The 21960-nt window shown below is 40.2% G+C and overlaps 1 protein-coding gene across 1 annotated transcript in view; it reads right to left on the bottom strand.

The window, feature by feature from the left end:
- The window catches only part of cep170aa (centrosomal protein 170Aa), a 28584-nt gene extending 6873 nt beyond the window's left edge, over window positions 1-21711 (bottom strand). The window contains exons 1-12 of the mRNA XM_079230160.1: window positions 21659-21711; window positions 21112-21258; window positions 17156-17245; window positions 15477-15555; window positions 15194-15252; window positions 14821-15067; window positions 13218-13355; window positions 9069-9239; window positions 8305-8610; window positions 3425-3772; window positions 2736-3022; window positions 595-690 (exon numbers count right to left, since the gene is read on the bottom strand). Coding sequence (XP_079086286.1) covers window positions 595-690; window positions 2736-3022; window positions 3425-3772; window positions 8305-8610; window positions 9069-9239; window positions 13218-13355; window positions 14821-15067; window positions 15194-15252; window positions 15477-15555; window positions 17156-17245; window positions 21112-21216 — 1926 coding nt within the window. The 5' untranslated portion in view covers window positions 21217-21258; window positions 21659-21711. The remainder of the gene's footprint in view (window positions 1-594; window positions 691-2735; window positions 3023-3424; window positions 3773-8304; window positions 8611-9068; window positions 9240-13217; window positions 13356-14820; window positions 15068-15193; window positions 15253-15476; window positions 15556-17155; window positions 17246-21111; window positions 21259-21658) is intronic.
- Between the last annotated feature and the right edge of the window lie 249 nt (window positions 21712-21960).

Raw genomic sequence — 21960 nt, forward strand, 5'->3', positions numbered from 1 at the left:
GAAATGTGATACACGATAATGGAAATTATAATGTTTGTGATTAAGTGAAATTCCTGAATTTGTATTTTACTTAAAAATCTAAACATGCCTGATTCTGCTGCTTTTAGTCCCAAGAAACCCCACCGTCATCTAATCAAGAACGTTTTAAGTAAAGCTGAACAGTTCACTTGGAACTTTTCTTGGAAAATATGCAAATATAAATTATATCAAAAACATAAATAGATAGAAAATGCTCATAAATACTCTCCTCTCCCTGCTATGAAATTGCCTGGGGGGGACGAGCATGTCTCACCATATCTTAGCATGATCTAGGTCAGTCTCCGGGAAGACTAGCCTACTCCCATGAAAAGGCTAGGGGAGTACAGCGGTCAAGCCATGGGAGTGACTGTGACTCACATTGTGAAACTCCGCCATGATTCTTAGTCTGACCCCTGACTCTGTTATACTACACAGGCCTGAGACGCATAATTAAACATTGAGAGTCATCAATATTGTAGTAATGGACACTTTTATATGGGTGAACATGTAAACACAAACTCTGGAGGGGAATAGTAGAAACAGGAACCAAAAAGCAACTCAAGTACGGTTTTGTACCTCTTTCCCCGTCTCCCCGGTCTCCTTTCCCTTTCCTTCTCCTTTCAGGTCTGACAGATGAAAGTCCTGGTCTTGGTTCTGCTGCACACCAAACACCTACACACATTTGAAAAAGCATGAGGGAACAAGAGGACAATGTATTTAAAGATGGACATTTTGCTCAAGTATAATGCATGCAAATCTAATGGCATTATGTATGGTCATACTTTCCAATTTCCAATTTAAAGTGTGCCTCCAAAGCATATAAGTTCTGTAGGACACTTTGCAATGATAATTAAATACCCTTGTGATACATAAGCACCATGGTAATATTATTATACGGTTCTCTTGATGAACAAAAGTGAACTGAGTGGACAGAAGATGCTGTTTAATTAAAGCAACGATCTCCACTTGATAGTTGACTACCATGGCAACGAACAGAAATCACACATGCACACTCAATTGACAAAAGGGAGAGCGGACAGACTGTGAGTAGCTAGTGTGCCAATTAGGGTGTCAGTTAATTACAGGAATTAGCATAACAACACTTCCAGTTTTGAATGTAATGCACTAAGACTAACACTGACTAGAAATACACCCCACAAATTATAACCACTGCTCTCCCTAAGATACCACATGTATACAACACTTACAGTGACATATGCTTCTTTTACATGTAATTTAGGAAAGTTTCAATTATGTCCACGTGATAAAACCCTTGTTGGAAACAACTTAATTTCCTAAAAATAAATCCCAACTTCCAAATCTGGTAGGTGGCAATTAAACAGACCAGTGAACTTCTGTCTGAAACGGTTTAGCTATCTTTGCTCTTGTAAGTAAGATTCAATTCCTTCTTTTTCTTGTAGTGAGGGTCAAAGGAAATGTTAGCTTTTACACTGTTTTTAGTTTCTCACCCTGAAAATAATATCAAACCATGTCTCACTAAGTGTGCTGCTTTGTCCCTTTCAGATATGTCTTCTGTGACCATGAAATAATGAAAGACTGTGCCACAGAACAAGGGCTGCAGCAAAAAAACAGATTATGTTTTTTCAACTGCCCCGGAGCATTGTTTAATAAAACAGGGCGGTGCATGTTGGAGCAAGTCTCCACGGGCTATTACAGAAGCATTAGGATTACCAATGGGACAGAGAGGATGGAGTGGTGGTTGAGCGTGGCAACTGAGAGATGATAGCTTTGTTTTAGTGTCTACAGCACAAACCAGTCTCAAAGGATTTTCTAAACTTAAAAGTGCCAACGAAGCAGGTAATAATGAGACGATTAACCTTGCGCGGTCTGTTTGTGCTCGGTCAAATTCTTCTCTTTAGAGTTACTGCAGAGTACGTTTAAATTATGCTCTTGTCATTCCACTCGCTACTTTTACGATCACAAATAGGCAAAGAAGGCACTAAGGAGGATGTTTATGTTTTCTGGGGTGATGAGAGTGGTCTGAACAGTAAAAAATAAATAAAAACAGAAAGTCTCCTTTGATTTGTGGCAACCTATAGTGGCTTTCAAGATGATTGCATTTAATAACCACAAGTGATGGCAATTAAAAATCTGACAAAAATTGCCCATGTTCATGCAGTTTATAGTTTACTTAAATTTACTCAACTGGAGTCAATTATCTAACCTACATGGTTACATTATTGTGACATAAGTAACAGTCTTACATCTTTGTTGTAATATTCACAACAATAACAGATTGCAACAGAAAACAGAGCTGTGGCCGCAAAGATATAGTACAATATTGAAGTGCTGCATGGTAGAATAATGTGTGTGGCTGTGTTGCCTGTCTGGGAATGAGCTTAGTGAGAGTGTATTTTGTCGCAGTATTATGCAGAGCAGACAGGGTCAGCAAATTTCTTTTTTTATTACAAATTGGTGGTGGTATTTATGGCACAAATTCATAATAACAATGTCCTCTTAGTAGCACCCTCTGAGAAAAAGAAAAAATCTCTCCGTTTCTATCATGCAAACTACAAAAATATTTAAAAGAAAATGTTCAATCTTTCAATAATGTTGGTAGGATTCCAAATGCATCGCCTCATGCTGGAATTAAGATGTTTCAGTCAAGACAAATTATAGTGATGGTTGATGTAGAGAGACATAAATGATCTTACATGGAGCAGGCAGTTGCTAACATCTCTGAACACTCCTCCTACCTTGTCTATCATGCGCCTGGCCTCCTCCTCCTCTGCGTTCTGGTTCTCCAGTTCGATAGTGTAGGTCCCCTTATCGCTGTGGTCATCCGCTGCCTCCCCTCCAGCAGTTCCCGCTCCTCTCCCCACGACCGAGGTGTCGCTGGGGCTGGTGGGGCTGCCCGTCGCCAGCCCAGTACTGACTGAGCTGCGACCGATACTCTGGTCCTCTGACCTCTGCTTGAGAAGGACACGGGCAGCCGTAGGGGCACCTGCAGTCACTGTCGCCGGTATCGGAGCTGGGATCTTACCTACAGGTAACAACATGTAGAGCAGAAATAATACTATTACACAAATAAACAGACACGCAAGTTGCTGTAGTAACAGATTTTTGTCAATCTAAAGGTCACGTTATTATATGTGACATCAATAGTTGGGAATGAGTGACAACAGCCACTGATTAACCAATTTACTGCCACTTCTAAAGGTTAACACTTAACACGTTTTGTTTAGTTTCCTTTTTTCACGCAAGAGAAACACTTTCAAACAAAACACAATGAAGCTTTGAAGGTGTCCTTGACTCATGAATTATTCTCTCTCTTTAAAATGCACTGACTGACGACTTAACTTTGAGCATTTTCTCTAGAAAACACACAAAACTGTTAGAACGAGTATACAAATATAAATTAGACATGGTGGAAGAGATGTATTACCTGATTCCGAGGCTGTCGTAGCAGAGGTGGAAATGCTGAACACCTTGGGGTGAGAGGGAGGCTGAGGACATAGTCCCTCCGCACCAGCTCCGAATCCCTGCAGGGATGCAGTCTGGGAAAACGAATATGATCGGCGCTTGCGATGGTTTTCCTCGTCGTAGAACTCGATCATGAAGGAAGTGCGGCTGCCACTTGTTCTAGACCCACTAGCAGTTATGTTCCCCACTCCTGCTCCCAAGAGGCCATGTGCTGCTTTTAGGCGTTCTTCGAGGGCGTGGCGGCGGTTGGCAAAACGTAGGCCTACTCCGTTCTCTGAGTCACTCTGGGTGCCATCCTCATGTTTGCTGCCTATCAGGACACAAAAAGAATGAACACAGTTCAGTTGAGTTTTAAGGACCACTCTTGTTTTTCAACAACAAATGCTTGGTGGGAAAAATAGGCTTGTTTTCTATGACAGTATTCCACATGACGCTGTATAATTATGTCTAACAATTACAATAACAATCAAATAGATCTGTTTGCTTACCTGGGTTAGGTGTAAATCAAACAATGCATGTATCTACAACCACTGACTTGTAACCTAGTTAAATATTCTGGTAACATGAATGAATCCATATCATAGCATGTGTACACAACAGTACCAGAGCAACATACAACAGCTGTTGTGCAGCCATAAAGATACAATACAGCGTGTGTGGCTCTACAGATGTCTACTTAAATTAAGCAACCACGAACAAGACATAGACCACAGCACAGAACCACATCTTCCTAAAAGCACATCCATTGTGGAAACAAATGTCTGTTAACCATTACAGCCTTAGTGATATGAACTTTAAGCTGTGGCCTGAATCTAATCATTCAACCATCAAAACAGATCCTATGTTCACAATGCCTGGTTTACTTACCACATTACTGCTATTTCTAAAATTTGACCAGTCTGGGTTGAATCAGCATGTCCTCTCAGTTTTGTGCGAAGGCAGACAGTGTGCCACCCTAATCCAGACATGCCACCCACACGGTCACTGGCCCTGCCTACTGCCAGTGAGGGGGCGGCTAGGGGGTGGGGGAGGAGGACATGGAGAGTAGAAAGCTGGGAGAAAGGGCTTCAGGGATGGAGGAGGAGGGGAGGTAAGAGTAGACTGGGAAAGAAAAGAGGAGGCTGAACTGGGAAGGAGGATGGGGAAGAGGAAAAGAGGTTGGATGGAAAGGTGGAGGAAGTAAATAAAGTGGGAGAAAAGAAAAAGGCCAATAGGGAGTGGGAATTCTTGACGGGAGGAGGCTCAGGTTGTTATAGTATATTGCCATTAGAGATGACAACCACTCCAACACTCAGTCATTCAGCCAGTCAGGGTATTAGATAGAGGGGAAAAAACACCATCACAACTGTTGTTCTGGATGATCATTGGAAAACACATTCCACTGTCATAACTCATCCCACAGGTTTGGATCCTAGCAAACACATTTGATTCTTGTCTTTCTTTTCACAAACTATGGTATGAAAATAAATTCATACTACTGCATCACTCCATAATCTAGAGTCTACATCTATCCCAGCTCACAAGCAGATTATTTGTTTTATTTAATTATATATAAATTTTTAAATCATTGGAGTGAAATAACCAAGTGGTGATGTTTAAAGCTGTTTTCACTATAGCTACACTGTGCAAGCGATTAATCAAGTAGAGGTGGACTGCCCTCCACGAGGATAGAGGACAGCATGCTTCCATGGCTGAGTGGACCATAGTGGTCTGCCTGGGGAACTGTCCACGCACACACACTTTGAATCAGTCGGATGTACTGATGTCTTTTATTTCTATATGTCTTTAACTGTGATCTGAAAATTATGGCTAATCATTGAGATATTGCATGCTGGAGAATGACAGCAGCAATTGGGAAGGTGCAATTAAAAATAAATGGTAAGTGGTAAATGGACTGGTACTTTCTTAGCACTTTTTCTAGTCTTCCAATCACACAAATCGCTTTAACGCCACATGTCATTCAGCCATTCACACCTACTCATACACTGCTGCCATGCAAGGTGCCACCTGCCCATCAGGACTATGTAATCATTCATACCATTCATACACAGCAGGTACAGACTACTACAATGTGTCTTGCAATTTGTCATGCTCAAGGACACTTTGACATGACACCAGCAGAACCGGGAAGGACGACCCGCTTTACTACTGAGCCACAGTCGCCCACATAGGGATGTAACGAGGGGAATTCCACTGACTTTATACAGTAAAGTCAGTGGATCAGTTTACTTGTTAAGATAGTAATACTTAGCATGTGAAGCAGTTGAAAACATTATACAACTTTTTGTTTCTTGTTAAGAGTATTGTCCTCCATCTTTCCTGTCTATTATCACTGTTTGAATTTAAATAAAGCACATATTTCATAAAAAAAAAAGAAAAGAAAAAAAAGCATGCCTGGAATGAGGGAGGAAAGCAGCAGAGCGTTACAGTAGGTTGAGCAGATCAGCAGATAAGATGACAGAGAAAAGCATGTCTCTCATGCTATGTTCCCCAGACAAAGAAGCCGTTTGCAGGGCGAGAGGAGAACAGAGTTATCTGTGAGAGTCCAGCGCTCTGCCCCGCTCGCCCCGCCATGACTCACAGCGGAGCTGAAATCTGTCTTTGCTGATGGCTGCGCACACACACACACACACGCACACACACACACACACACAAACAAACACAAAACTGAGCACCCAACACAAGGATGCCCTTGCTTAACATGCAAGCACAGCCACAGACAAGCAAAAATGCAACGCCAACATACAGAACTGTGCTGTATAAGAGCGCACCAAAATGCGATGCACACGCAATATTGAAGCCTTGTGTATCTGTTGAGCATTTACTACTACTGCAAATTAATATCAATGCTCATAAAATACTCATCATGAATCAAAATTGCAAAAAGAGATTCTTGCAATTTCAAAGACATTTCAGATCACACATTTTAGCTTTACACTGATCAGAATCACATCTTTTTGGAACAGAAAATGCCCAGATTTTCAGATGACAGTTCATATTCCAACATTGATAGTGGTACCACACAGTCTAAAGATGTATCCTCTACATTGCCGTTTACAACAAGAACAGAAACACTCACCTTGATGCTTACAAATCAAAATCTTTGGCTCAAATGCCTCCTCTCAGTTTCCCCTGCCTCTCTCTCTGCCTAGTACCTCTACGACACACCCTAAGCAACATCACACAAGCCTCTCCTCACACATGCCACACTGCTTGTCTGCAGATCAGAGCTGAGCATGTCTTAAACACACACATGCAGCAAACACAGACATGACAAATGTCACACACACATCCACATGCGAGCAGCTCTTTGCTTCACGCACGCTTTCGTCAGCACTGAAATGCGTTTCTCACACATTCTACTGCAGCCTTCACACTCACACAGACACAAAGAGATGTCTGCTGCTATTTATTTACTATTTGTAAACGTGTGTCTGTATTGTCTCTTTCCCTGCCATCATTTGCATCACTGTTACTATAACAACTATCTAAAAGCTGCTCTCCTCTCCTTTTCTGCTTTCACTGCAGTCCAGGCAACAAGCCCCCTTCTCCTTCTCCCTCTCTCTCCTTCCTGCCTTTCTTTGTCCAATCACCTTTGCTGTTACTACTGCAAATGCTGATCTCAGCCTAACAGAGAGGGTCTTCCTCACCCTCTCGCCCATCTTCCCACTCTACCTGTTTTGCACAACGCACATGGCCACAGCCGGCATCAATAGACAGCTTTCCAACCAGCTGTCCACGTGCCCTCTATCCATTGTTACCATGTCCTGTCTCTTCCTGCTTTGTTTCTTACTCCACCTATCTTTTCATCCCTTCTTTTCTCTGCTACGCAGTTATTCTCATGGTGATCCACCTTAATTTATGTAAAATCCTATTTCATGGTCTTGTCAGATTTTCTACTCTTCCGTCAGGTACTACAATATAGCTCATCAAGTAACAATCAGCCACTGCTTCAATTAGAAACACTGCAGTGCCAGCAGTCCCAAAGTCAGCCAGACAGTCAGTTAGCAACATAATCATCCATCAGGTGAGCCATGCTGTCAGCCAGTAGACACGCATGTAGTACTAACTCCTTCTAATGAATTAGCTTTCCTGCTTTCCTGCCTTCCACTTCATAGATTTCCATTTTTATCAGATCCTGTCTGCTGGGCCCTCCCCCACACATGTCAACAACATCATAAATTGGCCTCCATTTAATTAACTAATGACCAGCATGTAGCAGTCTACCATAGCCTATCCTCAGTACAGAGCCTAGTATAGCCTCGCTTAGTCTGGGCCCATTCTTACAAAACCCCTGGCCGCAGGAGCCTAGTCAGCAGTTGTTTGCTTGCAGGTAAAGGGAACAAAGAAATACAGAGAAGCATGCAATTTGCAGTCATAGCAATCTTAAACCTTCACCATAGGATACATAGCAACAAGCCAACAGAGGTAAACAGAGAAAATGTAAGATGTCCACACTGACAATGCACAAAGAATGAAACCAAAAGCCACATTTAAAGCTCTTATAGTCGGGCATTCCATGAAGTAGTATATGCATAGTGTATGCTCCTCACTGGATAATATGTCTGTAAATGGTGAAAAAGTAAAAATGTAACACTATGCTACTCATGCTAAACCTTGTCATTGGATGTCAGAGCAATATAGGGTTTAAATGTTTCTGTCTGCTAGCTGCTAATCTCCAGGCTTGGTTACCACTGCCAACAACCCCTGCTCCAAACAAAGCATAACCCAGTCTTTACATACTGTAGTATCGGAAGAGACATATATAAATTTGAGGCAGTGAAAAATAATACTTTTACACAATCCACACACATCGAAATGTTAACAGAAAACAACCTCCACCTTTTAGCCTCTTGAGATGGACCGGCACATCGCTCTTGATGCTCTTGCTGTCGTCTTCCGTTGGCTCGCTGCGCACCAGTGTGGGGTCGTTCTGGGCCAGCCAATCAGCGACCTTGCTCTCCGATGCCATCATAGCAGCTTGCAGTGTGCTCAAGTCCCTCCCTCCGGCTCCTCCGCTTCCTGCTCCACTCTTCTTGGAGCGCGATCTGTGGTGTTCAGGTGTGAACCTTGACACATGGTCTTTGATGGTGACTTTCCCTGGAGAAGTGGCGTCAAACTCAATGGTGAAGGAGGCGTGTCCTTGAGCTGTGGAGCAGACGATGCAGTTTCGTTGTCAGTAAGAACAACTGAATATAGTCGTGCTGGGATGTGCATTTGTAAAAAGGAATTTATAACTATGAGTTCTTCGAATAACCAAATTATGTAAATACATAATACTTGGATATGTATCTGATTATGATCAAATCAGCTGATGGCTTCTGTTGCACAATGATTGCTTCGCTATTTGTGCTAGACAAGTAGTGCCACTTCCTATTTTCTGTTTTGTAAATAATTGTTTCTTTGTGCAGTAAATGATGATAACACATTTATCACAAAGGCCGACTCAAATATTTACAAATTGTACTACTGTCACAAATCAATGTAATAGTGCTTTACTATCTGTAATTATGAACCACAAAGATTGTTAACGCAGAGACTGCGAAAGAGCAAAAGAGACTACTTTTATTCACCATAAATCTAAATAAATTAAATGTATACTTCACCTGCAGAGTTGTTAGTGGCGGTGTCCTCTGTGTCCTTGGTGGGAATCTCATGTATGCCGTTACTGGCCATGTGACCCTCCTTGGTAGGCATCTCGAAGTAGCTGGAATCGTGAGAGGCGGAGGCATGGAGGCCGTCCTCTTTAGCTTTCTCCCCTCGACGAGCCTCTTTGTCTGATGTTTAAAAACACACAAAGATGTTACAGGTTAACAGAACAGTAGGATTTCCATGACAAAAGGTGGTGGATAAGGTGTTAAATCAAAACATATGAGTTGTCATGGGAATACTTTTCATCAGTTCATCTTCACTGATACGATATACTTGTTTTGATATAGTACAGGGGTGGATGCAGTTGTCAGGCTGTCACAGCTTCTATCTAAATATTGAGCAATTATTAGTTTAATAACATCCCAATGCTTCAGTGTCATATTAAGAGATGAATGCTAGGATTCATTATCAAAAGTGAAAGAACCCAAACCCAAAATAAACCAATTCCTCTCTTTAGCAAGCGTGTCTCACCATTTATCAGAATTACAGTCTCCTTCTGGGGGAGGATGCAGACCTTTAAGCTACAAATACTACAATGACATGCACATACGTCTCTGTCTCTCAGTTTGACTGTCTGTCTCTCATAAGTCACACACAAGTCACTCAGGACGAGAAGTGCTGCTACAGCTCTTTGGGGCACTCACAATATGGAGCACTTATTTCTCATCTGTTTGTATTAACAAACAGAGCCTCTGTGGGATCTGAATATGATAAATGATACTTTCAGAAATTAGAGGGGCCATCTGCGACATGTTGGGCAGCAATGTAGGAACATATGGTGATTGGCAAAAAGAAACAAAATACGGAAACTGACTTTGCAGAATATAATTACTCGTAAACAATAGTGAGGGAATTTCTCATGAATAGTATATTCTATAAAAATGATTCTAAGAATCTCCGAATTAAAGAGTTTATTTTCCACTTCAGTATTATCAACTAAACCGAAGTACTAAAAAATCTCCTTGGACTCATCTTTGAAACAAAAACTGCAGTTGCCAGCAAAGGCTGCTCTGCAACTTTGGCAAGATTTACATTTACATTTATCTGAGAACGCTATGACACTATGCAAATAAGATTTTTTTTAATAAACCTGTTAAAGAGACAAAACAACCCTAAGTTCCGTATCTCCATTTGCTCAGTTCTTGAAATTATGAAGCGCTGACTAAACTTCCTGTATCTCACAAATGTAATACGTGCAAATCAGTTTGAGTATTATCTGAGCTTCCACTGACATCACCATAAATCACATGGCTTGTCTGGGAAGCACCTAGTAATTTCTGTGAAGTTAACAGTTCTATGAATGAATTCAATGTCATTCATGTAAAGACCATACAGTTTGAATTACTGCAGAATTTATATTTTGTTGGCCATAAACATGCAAATCCTAGGCTTTATAGAATCAGCTTTAAAGTTTTTCCATTAGGGTCTGCTACATACAAAGATGAATACTGACAACAGAGACAGCATTACAGAGTAATGACACCGTCTCTCTCAACATTATTACAAAGGGCATCTTGTATTGTATGTATGGTATTGTATTGAATGGTAAGTGTGCCAGACTTTAACTAACAGTGGCAAAGCTGTACTTCTGACTTCTCATTTTAAAAATGTAAAAACAGCCAGTATTGAGAGCAATACTAGATAGTGGTTAGCTAATGATCGCTGCATATTGAGAGCGTGCTCTGTTTGAACACTGTGTGCATGAGTGTGCTTGTGTGTTGGGAGGTATGGGGGAGCTGGTGCAATGGCGTAACACAAACGGCTTGAGTGACAATACACAAGGAAGGGGGTAGGGGGCTCTGACAAGCAAACACAGCCTATTCACTGGGAAGGAGAAAAGGACACACACACACACACACACACACGCACACGCACACGCACACACACACACACACACACACACACACACACATACACACACACACACACACTAAACTTAACTGACATTCACATGCAACAACAACAAAAAAAACACTCAAACAGAATTGCCTCCTTCCCAAAAACCTCTCTTTCACTTCCCCCTCACTGCTACTGTATATCTGATGTTAACAGTTTCTTAGAGCACGTTTAGAGGTAGTGCAAACACTTTTTTAAAGACATGTACACTGATAAGATCTTCTTTTGATGCTGAGATCCATGTAACCTACATAAATGCACTCTACCTACACAACATCCTCTGGGGAGCATGCTGCTTGCCTCACACAACAAATCCAACGCCAAAAACATCTATTGAGCACTCAGTCAAAAGTCAATGTTCCAAGAGGGCAAAGTGCCTTCAACTCACCCACTTCCATGACTGAAGGAGCCAATCCCATTTGCCTAATTTTTTGGAAAGCTTTTAGGGTTTTAAATCACTGTGCCACGCTTAAACAGATTGACTCAAAAAATTACAGTCTTTTCTCATCTTATGCCAATGACAAATTACTTTGGTAAAATCCACAGCAGAATCTAGATGGTAAAGCGCAGAAATTATTTAACTGATTGTGAAATCGAAAGCAGGATTCCGTTTTAGGCTGGTAAAGACGCTCCCAGACTATCCATCCAGATGTGGTGAGAGATTTGAGGATGCTTCAGTCTGCTCCAATGTTTGTGTATGATTATCCTCCCCCCACGCCTTCTGACTACACTGGTCTTCACTAAACCAGCCTGGCACAGTCTGATTTTGTATCGCTGAGCTGCTTCACTATTGGTGTAGCCTCTAATCCTGTTACTCTGAGTATCCAGCGCCAGTTCACGGGATCCCCGCAGTCCAACGGTTACAATACACGCACATATTGTGGACAAACAGACATACATACAGCAGGCTATGAAAAAAGCCTTTGTCTGCACTTGGATAAACATTGTTGCATACAGAGACACACAGTCTGGCTGGCCATTACCTCAACACAGACCAAATAAACAGAGCTAGAGGGCATTAAGATCAAACTACTGTTTCCATACTGAGATAAAATCATTTGCACTGCACAACTCAATTTAGCATTGCATTTCATCTGGGGACAATCAATAGCATACTTGCTGCATAATGACAGTTCTTTTTGCTGACATTTTTTAATTTAAACTGATTTATCCCACAATATATAGCTCCAATAACATTACTTAGATCAAATGATGCATGAAATCTGTGTATATTGGCCATTGTCATAAGGGCTGCATCATATGAGAAAAATGCAAAGTGCAACAACGTTGTGGCAATAACAATATTACTTTAGAAAAGTGTACTCGTTTTGCTTTTCTGCCGCTTTCAGTATGAAATATATGTATGAGAGAAAATATTTCCAACAGTCTTTCATTGGACAAATAGAACATTTAACTGAACACAAAATGCACCAATACATTTTAAGTGCAGTTTTTCTGATACTCTCGTTCAACTAATAAAAAAAATCACAATACACATTCAAAACAATAACTTAAAAACAACTTATTCAACACAATTTTAAGAACCAGTTACTTTCTGGCATTTGCATATTTGTCTGCACTGATTTTGCCACACTTTCCTTCTTCAACCATGCAGAGTGGTGTGGCAGCACTAGTCTGATAAACTGCACTCGCATGCGTGCAGATTCTGACCAATCAGACGATGCCCAACGGTGAGGGCTCAGAGATTTAACAGCATGGCACATTTCACATAAAATAGCGCCTACAGACAAAATGTAATTTAATACACTGTTACTATATTCAAAATGCAACATTGCAGTTTTTGCGATGTGTGATGACATTACGATGACCATAAGAAGAGAACATATTGTGCAGCCCTAACTGTCATGTAAGACAATTTTTTTTGTCTTACATGACAAAAATAGGAACTGTTTTGTTGTATTTTTTTCAGTGTATAACTCTTTAAATGAAATAGCTTTCTACTTTATGCTCATTGCAAAGTCTTTTTGTCCTGTAAAAGCATTTTTACAACAAAAATCGATCGAACACGTTTTCTTCCATTTACAACGAGGCATATATATTCGGCAATATGATATATACAGTACATTTCAAACATACATTTCAAACCACTGTATTCATCATATTCTGCACTGCATGTTGGATTTATAGTGATGAGGAGATGATCTGTGTGATGGTAGTTACAAGTTCAAAATCGGAAGACATCCTACCTGAAATGGAGCCGTCATGTTTTTTGTTGGATGACTTGATTTCCTGTTTGAAGGAGTTCTCGTCATCTGCATCCCCATCCCCCCACCAGGACGGTTGGCCGTACAGCGGGGTCCCACGAGGCAGCGCTGCAACATCCCCTGAGACAGATGGAGGCACATTTTAAAGTAGCTTTAACTGGGGCTTGTCATGTTAAACATGTTTATTATGTACTTTGCATACTCTGGTAGCGTCAAGAATAAGCTGTTCATTGTATCAGGAAGACACAAAGTGAACCCAGCTGCTCCTTGTGTATGTGTGTGTTGGTGCATTAATTCCCCTCTGGTCGAGTCTCACACCACTGACCTATTTTTTTTAGAACTTTAGCCAGCAGGATGGACACAGACATGTGCACACTCTTTATAAAGCTCTCTCTCTCTCTGCCTCTCTCAAATGAAAGAGGGACTTCCCATTTGCCTCTCTGTCCCAATTAGAATTAAAGCTGAAAAGGGACAAGCATCCTGCGGTGACTTCTTTTTTTAAAACACAGCACAGTAGAGCATTGACAGGAAACATAGTTGAAAGAGACGGGAAAGACATGCAAAAAAGGTGTCCATACGAATTTAAATCAGCTATGTTGTAGCTTACTCCACTATACCACAGGAAGTCTCCTCATGTGTTAACTTCTTCCTTTAATATCCCTTAACCGAAGCCCTGTACATTTAAACACAGTATGTGCAGATAATTATAGATGCTGTGTGCATAATTGCATTCAGTAAGAAGGGGCTTTCTATATAAAAGCTACTGAATGTATGCCCACCATGAGGTATAATGTCTGGGTGAGGCCTGGTATGACAGTACTAACACTGCAAGATTACATCTACAGAACCACAGAGAGGGCATCATTAAAAACATGAGCAGCAGATGGGGGAGACATGAAACACTGTACGTGTGTGTTTTCCTATTTAAACAAATGTGCAAATGGACATGCATGGCTGTGAATGTTACTTAATTTTAAGAAAAGTACTGCTGGCATATGGGTTTACATTATGTAGGCACTCTGACCCTGTTACTCCTTAATCTATGCAATAACACAAGCCCCATGTGGCCTTGTTTCAACATCTGGAGCTTAACCAGGACCCCTGCTAGCACCCTAGTCTGGTCAGTGATGTCAATTGTGAGGGACACCCTCAGACCTAAACCATCTTTATGTTGAAACAGACTGGCTGCATGCTGGTGTGGTAGTTAAAGCCCTTTCCCCACTGACTATGTCTACCCCCTACTGGCCTGAGTTAAAACCCTACGACACGTAATTTCACTTAATCATAATCTGTCTGAAAATGTTTTTTCTAAAATGCTTAAACAACTCTTAGAAAATACACATGTGATATAACTTGAAATATTGTGTGGACCATACCTACATTAAAAGGATGGAGAACACAGAAATAAGTTCTCTTGAAGTTGCAGAAAGTCACAATACAGCCAATTGAAATAGTGACATTTTAGCATTTAGAGTCTTAGTATATTGTTGAAATACTTTCCATAGATTAATATGCAGGAATACAACCATTTTAAACTGTTAGAGTCGTTGTGCTCTGTTGTCATTGTCTAAGATCTGTCTCTCACCTCCTATCCTCTCCTCTGCCTTGTGAGTGTCCACAGGTTTAGCTGGTGACTCTTTGGAGGAAGTGACCACCTCTGTTGCTCTACTCTCCCCTGGCCTTGGGTTGCTGCCACTGGGGGACTTCAGCGTCTTTGTTGGGGTCTTAGCGGGGGACTTGCTTGTGGTTGTGGTTGTGGTGGTAGTGGTGGTAGTGGTTTCACTGTTGGACGGCTTCTTGCTGAGCTGGAGGCCGCTGGTGAACTTTTCATGCTAAAGGAAGGTGGAGAGAAGAAAAAATACTTTGCGATTTAGTAGTATAATACAACTGTGTATCGTGGTAAACATAGATATTTTATATTGTGTGTTTGAGCACAGATTATGTGTGTGTGTTCTTACTTTTAGAGCCTCTTCAGGCACAGTGAGCTCCCCTCTCACCACCGTGAACAGGTTGGTATGTGAAACAGACGTGTTAAGGAAATATTGGCCACAATAGTACAGACACACATACTTTAGACACAGTAATGCACAAAACAGTTGACTATAATCAAATAGTGCACAGTAAAAAAAGCTGGCATCTTAGTAAGTATTAAAAAATGCTTTGCTGCTCAATATTTCTGTGCAACGATTAACTGACTGGTAGATGTGTGAGGGCTGAAAGATCAGAAAAGTGAAAGGATATCATATCCAAACCTCAGCTTGTCCTCCAACTTCAGAGTGATGTACATCTGCTCCTGAATGCGGACATCGTTTACAAAGGTCTGCAGGGGGAAGGAAACGGCAAGAAAAAAACCAGGATGCAAATTTGAGGACAACAATCCAAACCTCAAGGATGTTCAGTTTCATATAAGACAAGAAAAAAGAAAAAAAACTCACATTTGAGAAGCTGGAACGTTTGTTACTTAGATATTTCTCACAGTATTTTCATTGCCAGAAACATTTTAGTTTAATACTACTCTGAGTAATAGTATGCAAACAGTTGAATCAGATATTGAATGGTTTCTCTTTGAAGAAATTAGTCTGCACAGCCAGCAGTAAAGGCCTAAGCATGACAATGCCTGTCTTTCCCTGACCGTTTTCCTTACCATCTTTCTTTCTTGCACTCCGCCTCCCCCTTTCACCCCTCCTTCTACTATGCAGCACTGAGATATCAGGTTTCGCTAAACTGCAGATGAAATTCTATCATACTGCTGTTGTAATAAAACATTCCTGCCTCTTCCCTAGGGAGATGAGTTCATGGCAGCTTTAAAAAGCAGCAATGAGAAACCTCCAGTAAGACAGTAAATGGTGACACTGCCCAAAACACAGCTTTTCAATCATTTTCATTGTGGAAAATCGGTATACATCCAGCGACTCAGCAGAAAAAACTTCCTCTGAATCTAGCCAAAGAAGCTGGATGGTCAATGACACAGCAGGAAGTGGCTCTGACTGTGGCTTCCTGTTTGAAAGCGGGAGAGGATGTGAGGCTATGAGTGCTAATCACAACACATGACTAACTGCATGTGGCAACTGTAAACAAGTTTCTCTAAACTATAATGTCAAAGAGAAGCTACCTGTATCTTAACACAGAGTTAATTTATTTTTCTCAAGGTTATTATACAGAATAGTTTTTTAAATGACAAATAAATGTTTAGGTTTATTATATATTATGTCATGTACAGTGTAGAGCAAGTTGTATGTCATCTATCTGCAAACCTGTTTATTATATTTACTATATTTTATGAAATACCTTTTAACAGCAAACAGATACTGTTTTTTTACAGTGTTTCTCTACACACTGACTCCTAACACTGATGTTTTTTAAATAATTTCTAAAAAACCCACAAATAAGCATATATTTTTAAGAAACCCTATTAAAACCTACTATGATATTATTTCTTGCAATTATCAGCAGAAACCACATTTTCCAAAATCACGAGACAATATTGGAGTGATAGCCATCCCAAAGTGGAGTTTAAATTGCCCTTTGTCTATATTTGGATCACAGATTGTGCCCTTAAGTTTAATTTGCATAATTAGGGTTAGATTTCTATTGACCACAGTCCTGATACAAATCTTTATTGACAGGTAGATTGATTAGCAGCAGTAAAATAGAAGGTCCTATTGACTGCTAAAACAACCAGTTAACCTCTAACCCTTCAGGACCTCAGCTCCCTCTACTTTACCTTGAATGTCTTTTGTTGTTTTCCTCGTTATCTCTTTATTTCTATCTTTGCAGTCCTTCTCCATCTCCCTCTAAACCCCTTTCCTCCTCCTTCAGCTGGTTGAACTAATTCTGTTATCTCTCCCCCTTTGTTCTCTTGTGTCCTTAACGTTGTCCTAACCTCTCTCGGTTCTGCACATTTATATCCGTGAACTCACCCCATTCAGGCTGCCCAGGTCCTTGACTTTGTGTTCGTCTGTCTCAGCCTCGTAGTTGATGACTGCATGCTGCTTATCCACACTGCGGGACTACAAATGAAAACACACACAAACATGAAGCATAACTCTTCATCTGTGCTGGCTCTTCTTCAAAATGTCTTCACAGTGTTTATAAGTCCACCAGTGCTGCAGCCAGACTGCAAAGAGTGTAAGCATGACTATGAACTGCAGAATAGCATCTGTTTCTTACACAAACCATTAGAGGGCTGTGTGTGACTGGAGCAGACTGAGCTATGTTACATCTTTGTGGAAGTATGAGCTCCACTGCCAAGAATCTATGATGGTGAGCCTCAATGTCACTATGCAGGATATCTACTATGATATCAACTTGAAGCATGCAATCAACACATCGACACTTTCACAGCTGTGCGCACACGCACGCACACACACACACACACACACACACACACACACACACACACGCACACACAGAGAACAGTGGAGCAATGTAGGCCTGCAGGTGATTGTTCTGATATTTTTTGTTCAGCTATTTTGAGGATAAATACTTTGCAGCACCAACATGGCAAACTTCTGCACGGTGAATGTTACACCCAGATATAAATATATTGTGGAATTTGGCAAATATTCTTCTTGTGTATAAATGTCAGAGAATTTCAAAGCATATAAGTATGCACTGACATTGACCGATGAGAAAATTTGCTGCAGTCTCCAATTATCTGTTAGAACGCCCTTCAGATAAGGCACATCATAAAATACAAGAAACAAACGACACCTTGTCTTGGAACTGTTTACTTTCTTTTTTTATTCAAACGTTTGCTGTGTGTGCTGCTGCTTGCCTGATGTTTCAGTGTAATGTTCAACATTTCTCTGTAATTTGGCAAAAAAATTCCAGCTGTCATTTTTTCCAGCGGTGACCAAACACAGTAATAATATCTGACAAACATGTGAATGTGTACTAACACAAGGTCCATCTAACACATCTATTAACTGTGCTGAAGTGTTGTGCAACTGAGCCACTTGTCCCCACTTGTTGATTCATGAATCACACACTAGATTATTGTGCTGAAGTCAGCCCATTCTGGGACTGGGAGCTGGATGATATATACAGTTTATTCTCATATACATTTTTCCTATAACCCAGCAACCGGACTGCATCCTCATGTTGAAGTAAAAACTCTCATCTCAAGTAAAGCAAAGAGAAGCAACTCCATAGGGCCAACCCTCAAACAGATTACCTTAGTGAGATTAGTCTTGATCAAACAGGATAGAAATGGACTGAGCTGCTTGTTGTACCACACACCACAGTCACACCACAGGAGATAGCAGACTCATGCTGTTACACACGGATAAAGTGCTGACCAACTGAATATGTGCCGAAGCAACTGAGAATACAGATGTGGAGTAGCTTAGTTGTATTCATTTTGTGCATAGAGTGAAAGAGAAGGAGACAGAAAGGTTTACACGGAGAGGAAGTGATAAAGACGAGGCAAATCTGATTCATCAAGGAAATAAGAAATACACACACACACACACACACACACACACACACACACACACACACACACACACACCAGAGGTAATAATTCTGCGAGATAGAAAGAGCTTTAATAGCCTCACTGGCTATTATATGACTTATGCTGCCATAATGGAAACTGTGTTCATGCATTTATTACACTCCTTCCCCTTTTCAATAAATAAATACAGTAAGAATCTAGATCTGATCACGAGGCCAGAGCTAATAGTGAGTAACAGTGTGATGATTCTGTCATACAATAATTATAGATTTGATATTCTGTCTGTGAGTGTGTCTGTTTTACTTGGAGCATGACACAAGCAGCCGTTAACGTTTAGCCATGTGATCAGGCCTTGGCTTTGTAAAGTAGTCACATGGAGGACAACTAAGCAGCGACACAGAATAGCACACAAACACACACATAACACAAAGCCAAAAAAATGTCTTCAATTTGGAAGATTATCTTTCTATCATTCCAAAGACATCCCAAGGATATTAATGCAATAACACATTCAGACAAATGCAAGAGTGGTTGATTAAGACATATAAGAGGAAAACAGATTTCTTATAACCCTACTTATTCAGTATATGAGCCTTATTACTTCTCCCTTGAAGTTTACTCATCACAGAGATGGACTGTGAGAGGATTTAGGTCAGCAGGGAAACTAATATAAACTCAGTAATCAGCAAACTGAAAGGTCAACAGTGCTGCTGTCTATAACTGGGAAATGTCCACATAAATAAAGCAGTATTTCTCAAATGAAAGTTAATTCTTGACCTTGAAGACATTAGTTAACACATTTTTTTACCAAAAGGTTAGCGAACCAAACTAGATTGTGAACATCTGTAATTCTAGACATCTGGAGGTTGTGTGATACTATCAATAGCTACAGAACAGCGAACATTTCAAAGTTTTATGTATTCAAGTATTCAGTGTTAGTGACATTTGCCGAGTGCAGAGAACCACACTGACTATTTTTATTATCTTGATGAATTCAGTTTTACAGATGAACAGCTTAAAGCTAAAAAATGAAGGTTTTGAATAAAAAGGTCACCACCATACCGTGCACTTAGTTTAAAAATAAATGGGACTTTAATCAGTCATGAGCTATTGTTCATCCACAAATTAAATACATATTGTATGATTTTATAGGTCTGTTTTATGCTTCAGCCTCTTCAACCCATAAATGAATTACAATTCTACATATCTGTGAAGTTTGGATTTGACACGTTAAGGATAAAGCTTTTTCAAAAGCTTTCTGTTATGTATTATATATTTAAATGCAGCCCTTATTTCTACTTGAAATGAGAGAAGAACATGTATTTATTATTAGAGTATTTTTTATTTATAATTCCTCCAGTTCAATTTGAAATCTGACATGAACTATTGTTTCAATACTATTCAATTGAACTTTCTTTATTTGATTTGACAGTCAGTTGTTGACTACATACAGACATTAATACAACTGTTAGGCTACATCAATATATGGCATGACATCATAGTGCAAGTTAGACATTGTCGTGATGTTACGGAACTTTGCATGAGGAAGATTCTCTAACTGGACCTCGCTGAACATTAATTGAAAACCCCTGGCGTTTATTTTAGCTGATAATAATTCTACGATGATAAATGTTTTAATTTGTTTACAAAGTGCTGTATGAAACGTGTAATCCTAGAAATAAATCTAATTGAATGTGGTAATATTTCAAACTGCCACAGTGATTTCACAAGGTAGATAGGCCAATCGGAAAAGGGATGCTAATTTCAACCAACACAGTGAAAATGAATAAACATCCGTGAGTCCTGAATGTCTCCTCGACAGTCAGACGTTCAGACAGACACTGGTACCATTAAACTTCTCTCAAGATATTCTGTCATAACAGAGACTGCTGCAATGGATGCACCCTCTACACACTACAACCCACTCAGTCAGATAAAATCTAACTCAGGAGGTATCTGCCCCACTTTCTATTAATAGTGCAGTGACCAGAGGTAAACAAGAGCAAGCATACACATGGTCTCCCTGGATGTATGCACAGCTGTAAAGGCACCACCTCAGCACACACACACAAAATACACACACACACGCCAATATGATCACATGTAAACATGCTCTGCTACTGCGTTGAGGGATAATTTGTAGAGGACACAGAGTAAACCGTTGGCTTATGAAACAGATTGCTGTGAGATCAGCAGGTTATTTATATCACTGAGAGGAACCCCTCACATGAGTGTCAGGCTCTGTGTGTTATCTGGTTATTATATTATCTTAGAATTTAGAAACTTACTAATACTCTGTTATCAGACTGCGTTACAGCAATTTCTAGAGAAAGAGACAGTGAAAATAGAACAAACATACCTGTACCTCGCCCATTCTGGTTTATTTAAACTGCTGTTAGTGGAGACATAATTTGTTCTCACCTGTAGCATAAGCTCGCAGTCATCCCGGCCGACAAAGATCATTTCTCGGGGCAGTCGGTGGCGAGTACCCCCACTGTTCACCAGGAACCACGAGGTCACACTCATCTCTGCAACCTGCTGCTGCCTCAGAGCAGTAGGTCAGCTAATCTGCAGTTTAATAAACAGAGTAGAACAGTTCTGTAAATTATCTTCAGTGTCAGAATTTAAATTGCTCTGTGTACATCATCTAAACAAACTCTCATCAACTGAAATTCTGAAACAGTTTAATGAATGAAAATAACATACAATAACGGCTGGAACACTTGTTTTGTTGAACCAATTAAGTCCATTCACACACAGTGCTCTTTAAAAATAAACTGTGAGTCAACCTTGCAATATGCAAAAGTCAATTAAATAATAGTCTTTCTAGAAGAGAGGGAATATTAGTATTTGCAAACATGGCCTTAAGGTTTTAAAACCATTATTTTGCCTCATCTTAAAGGCAAGAGAATGCAATGTACATGGAATATACAAATTGTAAAATGAAGTAGTGAGTTATATTACACACCTGTGGTCCACGTAGCTCACTGCTGATCAACTGCTGACAACACAACACGGCTAGGCCATCCTGAGGAAGGAGAAGAAAGGAAAAGCTTTTTTATTATTTTTTCATTTATACTCAAGCAGACATTGTTTTTTTTGTTGTTGCAAGATTACACAAATAGCCAAAATGTATTAAAGAATATATGACAGTAGTATTATAGACAAAGTGTAAACATTGGTATAGATGCACAGAATCAAAACAGTCCATCTTGCTATGTTATGCTGGTAGGGGGAATGAGGTTTAGTGGGCAGTCCTGCAATGTGATG

This window comes from Taurulus bubalis (genome assembly GCF_910589615.1).
Source record: "Taurulus bubalis genome assembly, chromosome: 14".
Classification (NCBI taxonomy): domain Eukaryota; kingdom Metazoa; phylum Chordata; class Actinopteri; order Perciformes; family Cottidae; genus Taurulus; species Taurulus bubalis.